The sequence below is a fragment of the Talpa europaea genome (genome assembly GCF_964194135.1).
Source record: "Talpa europaea genome assembly, chromosome: X".
Taxonomy (NCBI): domain Eukaryota; kingdom Metazoa; phylum Chordata; class Mammalia; order Eulipotyphla; family Talpidae; genus Talpa; species Talpa europaea.
This window is the reverse complement of record NC_140081.1, coordinates 28239508-28252440: the sequence shown is the minus strand read 5'-3', so window position 1 is coordinate 28252440 and position 12933 is coordinate 28239508. Positions and strand designations below refer to the sequence as shown.

Sequence of the window (12933 nt, the reverse complement as noted above, 5' to 3'; positions counted from 1 at the left end):
CACAAAATCAAAACAACCCTCTGCTTAAAATCCTTCAATGGCCTTCATGCAAAATGAAAAATCTTGAATGTGACCAAAATATCTTACACCATCAGCCTCTTAACCAGTTCCCCAACCTCCCATTACATCATGTCATCTTTATGACCCAAGTATAACACAGATTCACTGCTAAAAAATGTCCTTGTTTCCCCGCCTTAGGGCCTTCATAAAAGCTGTCACCTGTCCTCTGAGCCTGGAAAAATACCTAGCCACACCATCTACACAACCTGTCTCCCCTGCTCACTGTGATTCACTGCTGAAAAATACCACCCACCAGATCAACACATACTGTCCACTGATTCTCTGGGGATCATTCCCGGAATAATCCATACCCTACACTATAACCTCACCTGTCCTCATCTGCTGTGGTACATTCCTGGAAGACACCATCTCCTCAGACCACTGTCCTTACTGTCTACCACAATCCACTGTGGCTCATTCCTAGAATACACAATCCTCCCCAGCCATCCTTCTTCCTGTCTACCATCCAATTTGGATCCTTCCTGGAAGACACCAATAATCTCTTCTAATTTGTCCTTATCCACTGTGGCTCATTCCTCGAACATACCATTACACAAGTCTTCTTGTCTCTCCAGTCACCTGTGGCTCATTCTAGAAGGTATCATACAAGCAAATATCCTGCCTCCCATCATCATCTGTGGCTCTTTTGTGGAGGAGACCACCTCCCCTTTACCATACCATAACCCTTCGCGTTGCCTTCTACTTCCAGTCACAGTGGTTCATTTCTGGATGATACCATTCATCCTTCCTGTTTTTTCACATACATCATGGTTTATTCTGGAATGTGTCATCTATCAACATCATTAATCCATCCTTCCATTATGACACATTTCTGCAACATAACATTCCCTAAAATATTCTCTTTCTTATCTATCCCCATCAGTTGTAGCTCCTTGCAAGAAGACAGCATTTCCCATAGCATCCATCTTCTGTTTCCCCCTCAATCCATCTACTGTGGCCCATTCCTGGAAGAGTCTATCTCTCCACAATTCCTTTCTCCCCCATACCCACTGTAGCTTCTTACTGGAGGATTTCTCTTTCTCACTCTCTGTCTCCTGAATGATACTATCTTATCACATCTTCTATCTATTCTACAACACAATCTCTGATGTTGGCTCACTCCTGGAAGTTACTATCACTCCATACTTTCCACTAATCCTGTCTCCCAACACCTACTGTGTGCCTTCCTGGAAGACACTATGCTCTATACAATCCATCCTTCCTCTCTCTCTGTGCCCATTTACTGTGACTCATTCCTAGAAGATACCATCTCCCCATACCCTTCACCCTTCATGTCTGCACCCAATCCACAGTGGCTCCTTTTTGAAGAGCTAATCCCCACACTATCCATTCATCCTGTCTTCACCCCTAGCTCCCAATCCACTGGTGGTTCATTCCAGGACCAACCATCCATCCAACTGTCCATCCTTCCTGATTACCCCATCCATTATGGCTTATTACTGGAAGATTCCATAGCCCCACACTTTCATTTTCCTCCATCTACTGTGCCAAATTCCTAGAAGATACCCACCCATCCTTCTTGTCTCCAACATACACTGTGGCTCATTAATGAAAGATACCATCCCACAACACCCTTGAACCACCCTATTACCTACCTCTAGTCACTGTGTCTCACTGTTGGAAGATACCATGGCCCCATGCCAATCTACCCTTCCCAGTCTACACCTTGCTTCTTGGCTCATCTTAATTGATACAAGAACTCTTTAGTTTATGTATAAAGATTGCTTCAACTAGGAATCTTTCCTTTACCCTCAGACAGGTCAGGGCCCCTGTTATAGCCATTCTCCATACATTATGTATATATGGGTATATTGTCAGTCTATTTTGCTAGAAGATTATAAACTTCTTGAGGATAGGGCCATGCCAACTACTTCATTACCATTTCCCAGTGTTTTTACATCCCAGGCTCAAAATGCTGACTGAATGAACTGTAAGTTAACTCAGCTAATGCAGATTCTAATTGAAAAGATTATATAGATTATATCGTCATTAATAAAGACTAGCTTCCCAGTTTCATATTTTTCTATAAACATTATTGAACTACTTTTTAAATATCTTTGATAATGTTTCTGTAGCTGACATATAAGAATCTAAAAACACAATTATTCATTTCACTGTGAATCATTCTTTCATATAAAAGTTCTATTTCATTCACCTCCTTTTCTTATGTTTTAGGTTCATGTTATGCTCAAAACTGTTCTGATATATCTAAAATGTGTTCAGAGCTGCTATTGATTGAAAGTTCATTAGGTTTCCTCTTAGCTTTTTCCCTATAAGTTATTAAGGAAAACACTGCAGCTCAAGATAGGAAAGAAAAGATCAGAAGGGCAGAGAAAGGTAAATTTTAAAGTCAAGAGTACTTTGTCCAGCAGATTTTTTCAATGAGATCTTTCATAGTCATTTTATCCCATTCCTCAGCATGGGGGGCATCCCACGGTGCATCAGCTGGGATCTGCAGAGAAAGAAGGGTCCACATTTAGGTGTATTGGTTACTGCCCACCACCTTGTCTTGGCCTCATAGGAACCTGTAAAAACTGGTCTCTCTATATTGGAATGTATGATTGGCAGAATTCTATGTATATATGGTGGTGAGGTTAGGGCTCCTTGGATTCTAAGGCTTAATGCTGCTATAATAATAATGATAATAATGTATTAATGTATGTGTAAACTTTATATAATGATGAGGACAATTGAAAGCTGACAACCAGTTTAAGTTCCTAATTTAGGTTTGAGAAAGTGGTGTTACAGAGCCTAAGACAAAGTGAAAAAAAGGGGGGGGCAAGCAAATTCTTCTCACCCTTATTACCTACAATGATATCCCATATGGATAAGACAACTATCAGTAAGATACTTGGTAAAAATATGTTATGTAAAAACTCAGTGGCATGGAGTTCAAAGCACTCAGCCACTAGTAACAGTCATTGAGTTTGAATGCTGGTTCTCTTGCCGTGTGGTCTCAAAGAAATTGCATAACCCCTTGGCACTCATTTTCCTCATCTGTAAAGCAGAAATACTGCCAGCATGGCAGTGATGTTGGGTGCACTGGAAATTATATGCATCAATGTCCAGAACAACCTTCCTTGCACTGTGAAAAGATAAATAGTTGCTACTGTTACTTTAGTAATAGGTCATGTGCAAGCTAAACATATACTTTACCTCCTTTCCCATGTTATCCATTGTTCGCCATAGATTGTTGTAATCCAGATATGCAATAGGATTCCATACGGGAGGAAAGGCACCCCGAAATGGGTAAGTTTTCCCCTATAACATAAAAGCAAAGAATAATACCTGAAATTAGGGTGGCATTCTAAAAACCCCAAACCTACCAATCTCCAACCTCAGAGCCATTTTCAAAGTAAATACTGTGTCACAAGCATTACCTCTGATAGAAGGAAATGTATTTTACCTATTCAGGCCCCAAATTTCAAATGATCAGCAAAATTTCCCTTGGATCATGTTAGTTGTATATAATTTATGGGAAATAATATCTTTAAACCTATTTCTACTTAGATAGAAAACAAATTAGGACCTCCCCTGGTGGCGCAGGGGTTGAGCGCCACGCTGTGAAGCTGTCTGCAGCCTCTGCAGCGCTGGTTTGATCCCCGGCGGGCCAGTGAGGGTCCCACATGGCGCGGCAGACCTCTCCTGTCCTCTCCTGTCGCACCCGCTGCTCCCCTCAGCAGTGTATTTCGTCAGTCTGCCTGTTCTATTCCCCGCTCTGTCTCTGGTGAATCCTCACACCCTCCTGCAAATCTGGCCTGTACCCTGGTTTTTGTATAAATAATCTTTAAAAAAAAAGAAAAAGAAAACAAATTAATTAAAGGTAGCTCATTCTAGTATCTAATACTGATGAATATTCTCCACTTCTGCTTTTTTATCTAATTTTTTTTGGAAGGATGTTCCTACTCAGATGAGGGGGAGAATGACTTGGAGGACTGTCTTTGGGCCATGTAGAGGACTGGAATATATCAGAATGTGTTTTAAGGTTTGCATAGGCAAAATAAAGACTTGCTAGACTATAGATATGCCCTAAGTTAAGAGTCAAAGTATTAAAAATGTGGAATGGTGGGCATTTGCCATTTTTTGTCACCCAGCATCTGTTGCCCTTTCCTAGCAGTCCCTGGCTTCTTCTTGGAAACTGCTTCTCCTCTGTGGATAGCTGCATAGAAAGGATGGTCCTGGGGACCATATCCCATTACAGAAGTCAATGGGTTAGATCCTTTCTCCTTCATTCAGGCTCCCAGAGTTGCCAAGCTGTGAGCTGTGGTCTGAGCGTGGTCAATCACATGCTTCTCATCGGACTCTGTCTCTGGAATTAGTCATCCACAGACAAAGAAACTTGACTTTGGGTTCTCCTTCCCTGTGGCTGAACGCTGAGCTGATGCTTCCTACTACAAAAACCACTGCTCTGGGTTATCCCCTAACTTGCCAAAACTCTCCTGGTCTCTGACCATTTTGCAGTTTCCCGTACATTCTCTGGGCCCTCTGATACCCTTTTAGTAAAACCCTCTAAGTTAATTTCTACTGCTTGGTACCAAGATCTCAAAGATGAAGATAGCTATTAGCCAGCATTTACTTCATTTCAATTATGTGACAGGCACTGTGATATGCAGTCAGGGAGGAGGGTGAATCCTTAAGAAAAGAGGCCAGGTTTAGGTAATCTCCGAGGCCATATTTCCAAATTTAATTCTTTCTTCTTTAAAAATAAAAAAAAAATGTAAGTCTTTATGAGTTCAAAATATCATTTACTAGCACAATTTTGCAGAAGAATTTGACTTTTTAATTGAATAAAAATATTCAATATTTGTAGAAAGCCTACTGTGTGCACTGCACAATATTAAGAGCTGTGTTGGATTTAGCAAAGGTTGTTAAGGCAGAACTCCTGACAATCAATGTAGGGACATAAGACATGGCAACGTTTGTACTCATCTGCATACATGTGCATACATGCACATGCGCACATGCGTGCACACACACACACACTCTAAGACTTAATGACAGCCATTTGCAGATTATGGAATCTGATTTCTTTTTTTTTTTAAAGTTTTTTTTTTTAAAGATTTATTATTTATTTATTTGTTTATTTATTTATACAAGCACTGGGGTAGAGTTGGAAGCACAGGAGGGTGAGAGAATTCACCAGAGCCAGAGTGGGGAGCAGAACAGGCAGAGTGATGAAATACACTGCTGAGGGGAGCAGCGGGCATGGCAGGAGAGGTCTGCGCGCCATGTGGGACCCTCGCCGGCAGCCGGGGATCGAACTGGCGCTGCAGAGGCTGCAGGCAGCTTTGCAGCCCAGTGCTCAACCGCTGCGCCACCAGGGAAGGCCCCTGGAATCTGATTTCTTATCTGAAAATGCTATGTTGTAATGCCACAATACAAGTTTCTGAGACTTCAATCCTTTATCATCACCACTACCACCATCCTCACCACTATTACTAGCATTTACTGGGATCTCTCTCCATGTCTGGCACTGTACTTAGCTCTTCATATGCACAATCTCATGCAATATACACAATACTTATGTAATACTCACCCCAGAACTATTAATATTTCCATTTTATAAATGAGGAAACTAAAGGCCATTGAAATTAGCTAGGAAATAGGGCCTCCCTAGTGGCATAAGAGGTTAAGCACCGCACTATGAAGCAATCCGCAGCCTCTGCAGCCTAAGTTCGATCCCCGGCTAGCCAGAGAGCAACCCACATGGCACAGCAGACCTCTCCTGTCTTGCCTGCTACTCCCTTCAGCAGTGTGTTACAGCCAATCCGCCTGTTCTGTTCCCCACTCTGTCTCTTGTGGGTCCTCTCACCACCCCCGCATCTCTGGCCTGTACCTGAGCTCTTGTATGCATAAATAAATAAATCTTTTTTTTAAAAAAAGAAATTAGCTAGGAAATAGTAGAACAAAAATTTCCTGTTCCCAAAGTATTTGTTTATAAACATTAATCTTCCCGGCTTCCTATATGGTTGGTGGAATGTTGAGATAGGCTTGTCTTAGAGAAATCTTAAACTTCCCAACTAAAAGAAAGAGAACTTTAAAATATGAAACGTATAAATCTTTCACATATCTCTCTCATGTTTCTAATGAGTGAAAATGGAGATTAAGAAGCTCTGGAGTATAAGATGTCTGCTGAGGAAACAGCCAACTTTGGAAAAAGTTGAAGCACATTTGGAGAGAAATACGCAAAGACATTTTACCCAGAACAAAATAATAGCTACTGGGAAGAGTGAACCTGCGGTTAAGTAATAACTCATGGACAGGCTTCAGAACAGCTGGTTCTTGTTACAACTACTCTCTTCATTAAACAGGGGAAAATGTACATTTTCTTCTGCAAAATGAGTTTATACTCAAATAGTAGCCCCAAAATTGATCCTTGCTTTGAAAAAAACATCAACTTAAATATGCTCAACAGCCTGAGCCATTAAGGAAATTATAATAATTATTCAACAAAATATGCACTACATTCCTAACAAAGATCTTCACAGGACAATGCCAACCCAAGTGTGATTTTACATGCGGTCCTACAGATTCCAAGATCTTGATAAATAGAGGTGGCAGGAGAAGCTCGGAGTTCAGGGCAAAAGGAGTCTAGCCAGTCTTTTAAGGAATGGGAGCCATGGGCTATTACAAAAGAAGATCATAAAAACCCACCATGACATTAATTTTTATCCTGTTGACAGAGGTTAACCAAATTGATACAGGGATTTCATTTATTAGTTTCACTCCTACCAGTTTCTGGCTTTTCTGCTCTATTCCACAGAAAACCTAAATCTGCTGAAGAAATGTTTATATATGGGAACAGGCACCTACATGTCACCTCTTCCTTTCTCACAATCCCCTGCTTCTAGACTAGACAACTTGCAAGTACTTTTTTGAGTGTGTGAATCCCTAAAGTAGCCCAGTGGGAGGGCCTGGAGATCTCTATTCCTGTTGTGAAAACTGCGTGCAAACTAGAATTTCTTGGTCTCTTAAATGTTATTCTATGGATTCTCACAGAGCTGTCATCATTTTCTCAATCCTAAAACCACTTTTCGGCAAGAAATGACTTTACATCCTAGTGTGAGATATAAATGCTGATAATATATCCAAATGACTGCTGCTCTTCAAAAATAAAAATTTTGAGTAAAGGTCATGTTCATTGTATTTCTATACCCTGAAATCTTACCACCCTTCCTTAAAGTGGCCTTTAATCTCTAAAGGATAGTATCTTTTGACACCGCAGGAATTGTTCATGCCAAATAGAACACAATGTCCCTATAATTGTGCACAAAATACTTAAGTCCTTTTGAGAAATCACATCTTCAATCTACCAATATTCATAATAATGGGAGACTATTGCCAGGAAATCAAGAGTTTATGGCTCCCACAACATTTTGTATTATTTGTCCTATAAAATAAGCCAAGTTTACAGTAAGCAAGAAGCATATTTACTGTTGGCACAATGGACAATTTCAGCGCTGTGTACTTTTATATTTTAGTTAAACAAAAGGAAGTCAGTGTTATTAAAGAGTATCATAGGCCACTGAGGAAAGCTGCCAATTTTTTTTCCTCTAATCATCTTAAAAATAAACAGACATCTTCTGGATTGCATTAGGAATACGTCTGTACAACCCCATGAATTCCTTGGCACCCATCTAGTCCCACTGTTTTGTGACAAGCTTGTAAGAAAAATATTTTAGTGGTTTCTCTCCAAAAATTCATAATAATGCTCTAAATAAAGAAATCATCTAAAAGGAGATCCATTAAACAGGACGGTAGTATTGTACTGTATTGGTAGTTAGAAAAAAATCACATTTTTTTCCTCTTTGCAAATACAGGCAGTGAAGCCTTCTTCAAATATGCACAGCTCTACTCAACCTAGAAAAAACTTTCATGTTTGACATGGAAACATCCATCTCATCATATTGGTCAAAGCCCAAGTCTCCACCTAGTTCCCTTTCTTCTAGGCACCTTTCCTTCTCCCCTCTACTGACTCCCTTAGGGGTCCAATCCTCTGCCTTCTTATTTTTCCTCTGCCCAATTTTGCCTAGGGACCTTATTCACCATCTGAACCCGTTACTACATTTGCAAAGTGTTATGGTTCGCATTTTCCATGTGTCTGTTCCCTCTATATTTTGAGTGCCAAATTGTTATCTACAACCTCTTATGTAACTTCAAGGGCGGACAACAGATTCTTGAGTGTTTGTTCATGACCAGATATCTCATCTTGTTCTCAGCCCTTTCTCTCATGGCATGCACTGTTACCAACTAACACAAGGGTACCTGAGTTGCACAGTCCCATCTCTGGGAAAAGAGAACCAATAAATTCGGACATAAATGATGCCATAGCATCAAAAATGAAGGGTTTCAAAAATGAATGGTTATGCCATCTTTCCCAAGGGACTCCAGTTATATGAGGAAATTAAAAACAAAGCAATTAAGATAGAAAGAGTATGAGTTCTTTTGTAGACTCTTGGATAAGTAAAGATAGTCAACAGAGCACTAAAAAAATTTCTCTTTCACAAATGTCATTAACTCAGGAGAAATAGGCAGTTAGAGAAAAGGTAAAAATGTTACACTGTAGGGCAAATGTCCTAGAGGACAAACGTTGACTTTAACAGTTTTATTAAATATCATTCACATACTCTATAATCCACCCATGTAATGTGTGCAATTCACTGAGTTGAGCAATCATTACCATAACTAATTTTAGAAAATTTTTGTCACCCCAAGAAGAAACCCTTACTCTATTTAATAGACACTTTCCATTGTCCCCAACACCATTTAAAAAAAAAAACTACCATTTTCCAAAGCAGTTGCACCATTTTATGTTCTAATGTGCAATATAAGAAGGTTCCAATATCTTCATATCTTCTACATCATTTGTTATTGTGTGTCTTTTTTGATCATGACCATTCTGGTGGGTGTGAAGTGGTACTTCATTGCAGTTTTGACTTGTAGCTTTAGATGAATTTAGCAAGCTCACTATGTCACTGAAGATATTCAGATGTCCACATTATATATATATATATATATATTATATTTAATATATATGTAGAATGTGTGTGTGCATGTGCGTGCATGCATGTGATTTGTTTTACCCCAGCTGGTGCCTAGCAGAGGCAGAACCACAGTTCATGTCTCCATGCTCTTGATTCAGACTCCCCTGCTCCTCATCTCTCAGCCTCAGTCTTCATGTCAGGAAGAGTAGACCCGCAGTGCCGTGGAGCTAGATAATCCACCAACAGTCCATTAGGGTGAGCTTCTAAGGCTGGGGGTTGCAGGCATGAGTGAATGCTCATCTGAGAGACACATGGTCCCAAAAAGGCCACCTAGATGGACACACTGGAAGCCATTTCTGCTTCCTCTGACCGACTAGAGCCTTTTTTCCCATTGCCCATGGTACCCTGCATTTTCTTTTCTTTTCTTTTCTTTTAAGATTTATTGGTTTATTTATACAAGAACTGGGTACAGTCAGAAGTGCAGGAAGGTGAGAGAATTCACCAGAGCCATAGCGGGGAACAGAACAGTCAAACTGACAAAATACACTGCTGAGGGGAGCAGCGGGCGTGGCAGGAGAGGTCTGCGTGCCATGTGGGACCCTCCCCCAGAGGCCGGGGATCGAACTGGCACTGCAGAGGCTGCGGGCAGCTTCACAACCCAGTACTCAACCGCTGCGCCACCGGGGAGGCCCGGTACCCTGCATTTTCTAAACGGTATTAAGTTGATACGTGAACATGTCTCTTACTTTCTCAACTAGTCTCAATGCACCCAAGCAGGCCTATGTCTCACCTATTTTAATATTTCCTACATTGCCTTGTAGATAGTACACTTTCAAGAGTACACTACTACACTTCCACTTGGTAAATGAAGGAACAACATTGAGTAGAGCACAAGAAGTAAAATGAAATTATTTGTACAACTAGCTAAAACTGCAGTGCTCTGTGCTGAATCTTGGGCCTGGACCACATGGGTCAGAGAGAAACACGTCAGAGAACAGTCAAGGTGGTCAAGGGAAAAGCAGAGTTTCTTGCCAGTCAGGTTGTTAAATGAGTGCATTCACCTTGTATATGCTAGTGAATGGGCAGGTGCGGCCCTGCCCTCCACTGAACGGTATCACCTCAGTGATGGCTCCTGCAGTCAACATGGTGGAGACAAGATGAGGGCTTGCCATGGGAGGGAGGGTGCACCACTCCTCATCAGACTCTTAGCACAATCTTCCCAACATTTGAATATTAGAAAAGTTATTTCTGAAAAAGCTACAGATTTAGAAAAGTCACACTCAGTAATTTTCCTTTGGTACTTGCCCAAATAATTATGCAGAGTAGCGACAGCATCCACCTCTGTGTGCCAGGGTCTACTTTTATCACCAGCTGCTGGTCAGCAAGTATGAGCCAGCAGTGATTTCTCCCCATTGTATCTGAAGCCTGATGTTTTTTCAGAGACATTTATCTGCTTGAAATGGCTATGGAAACTAGGTCGCTGGGTACTTTGGCAAACACACAAAATTAAATCTCAGCCTAGGTTCACAGTGTATAATTTGAGTCTGACAAATTACATGAGAGCTATGGGAATGAAAGGAAATGACTAGTATTCAGCAATTGTTTTCTTTGTTGTTTTTTTTATTTTTTTAAACCTGACATGAGAAAAGTCTGTTAAGTGGAAAGGCTTCAGTTCCACAGCCTTCACGATCAAAATGTTCATTAGATTTAACTATAATTAACACTCAAATTTGGGCCTCCCTGGTGGCGTGGTGGGTGAGTGCAGCGCTGTGGAGAAGTCCACAGCCTCTGCAGCATGTGTTCAATTCCCGGCCAGCCAGGGAGATACCCAAATGGCGAGGCAGACCTCTTCTCTCTCGCCCGCTGCTCCCCTCAGCAGTGTATTTCAGTCAGTCTGCCTGTTCTGTTCCCCACTCTGTTTCTGGTGAATCCTCTCATCCTCCTGTGCATCTGGCCTGTACCCCCAGCTCTTATATAAATAAAATAAATCATTAAAAAAAACAACACTCAAATTTTCTTCAGTTCCTAGGATTTTCTTCTTCTGGTTGCATTAAATTCAAACACAAAGCAAATAATAATAAAATGACACACTATGAAAACAGTACTAGACTGTTCAAATATAAAGCATCAACATTATTGTCGTCTCTTTTCAGTTTCAAGTTTTGTGCTTGCTAAGGCTAGTTATCCACCAGGCATTGACTTCTCCCTTCTTGCCCCACCCTTCTTCGCTCCTTCCATTTCTATGGGACCTTGAACATTCTCTTATCTCTGAATTAAGGAAAACTGTCGCTTACTAAAACTCTGAGGTCCACTAGGTTTTCATGAGGTATTTATTCATTGAGTGTGATAGAGCAGTTCAGGCTTAGAGACTGAACAGATATAGTAATATCAATCCTGTTAAGTGTCAGGACAAGGCAATGACAGTAAAGACTTTCTGGCTGGGTCAGTGTGTGCTCATGGGACAGTGGAATTGCGCTTCTTTAGGATGTGGCCAGAATGGACCGGGTATGGGAGCCATAGGTCAGCAGAGGACATTTAAGGTTTCAACTATTAGAAGAATATGCTGCAAAAGTTTGAAAGTTTAGGACCAATGATTAAGCCTTTTGGTTGGGGTAGAACATATGTGTTTTGGGGTGGGAGTCAGGGCTGCAGTGAGGGGGAGTGGGGAGGAGTTAGAAAGTAAAGTGTGGGAAGAAAGAGATTTTAACCTCAAATTAGCACTGCATTTCAAGGTGAACGGTCAGAACCTCCAGGAGTGGGGTTATCATGGAGGCTAGAGAGAGATCACTTGAGGAAGCTGGTTATGTAATATTTCATTCCATTCTAAAGTAGTCTTTTCCATTAACCAAAATGTCAAGGCCCCACTTGAGGAAGTGATTACAAAGTGATGAAAATTCTTGTGTATAACCTAACAGCCTTTCTATTCTGCTAATGAAGACCAGTCCAAGATGGGAGTGTGACTCTAGACTACCTCTCAATCAATGATTAGGATGTGTTTTTATAGTGAATTACTCCCCATTAAAAATGAAGGGAAGGCAGATGAATTCTGTGGATGGGTGATGGTATCACAACAAAGTGAATGTACTTATTGTCACTGGACTGCACACCTAAACATGGTTAAGATGGTATATTTTATGCCATAAGTATTTTACCCCTTTTTTACAAAAGAAAAGAATGGTAGGGGAAAATCTAATAATTAAACTCACTTAGCCATATGTTGGGCTGTTGCTTCAACTGAGTAAAAATGTTATTTTTTTAGAAACTAAATCTGAGGGCCTCCTTGGTGGTGCAAGGGGTTGAGACACAGCCTATGAAGCTGTCTGCAGCCACTGCAGCACAGGTTCGATCCCCCGGCCAGCCAGGGAGAAACCCACATGCCACAGCAGACCTCTCCTGACTAGCCCGCTGCTCCCCTCAGCAGTGTAGTTCGGTTAATCTGCCTGTTCTGCTCCCCGCTCTGTCTCTGGTGAATCCTCTCACCCCCCACACCTCTGGCCTATACTCCAGCTCTTGTATGCATAAATAAATAAATCTTAAAAAAAAAAAAAGAGAAACTAAATCTGAGATCTATCCCTGTAGGTTTATAGGAAACAGAAAAGAGGATTTGAGAGAAAATTACTAAGGCTGACCAAATAGCTTTCCAACTAGTACAGGCATTCAAAATAATTTCTGTTATTAAGACTTCCTATTACCCACAAGAAGTAAATGAAGTCTCTGCAAAATGGAAGGCAAAAAAATGAATTGCTAAAGATGAATTTTTTTTATAAGCTACACCCATATATCTTTGTACTGAATACCTTATAGATCAAACTGAATATGTAAACATTTTCAGTCTCTACTTTTAAAAACTTACACATAACTGTAATTT

At 40.8% G+C, this 12933-nt stretch overlaps 1 protein-coding gene across 1 annotated transcript in view; it reads right to left on the bottom strand.

Annotated features, from left to right (window-relative positions):
* Window positions 1-12933, bottom strand: part of MAOA (monoamine oxidase A) — a gene marked incomplete at both ends in the record, with an annotated part of 55992 nt that overhangs the window by 19298 nt on the left and 23761 nt on the right. The window contains 2 exons of the mRNA XM_084258756.1: window positions 2442-2533; window positions 3238-3342. Of these exons, the coding sequence (XP_084114882.1) occupies window positions 2442-2533; window positions 3238-3342 (197 nt within the window). The remainder of the gene's footprint in view (window positions 1-2441; window positions 2534-3237; window positions 3343-12933) is intronic.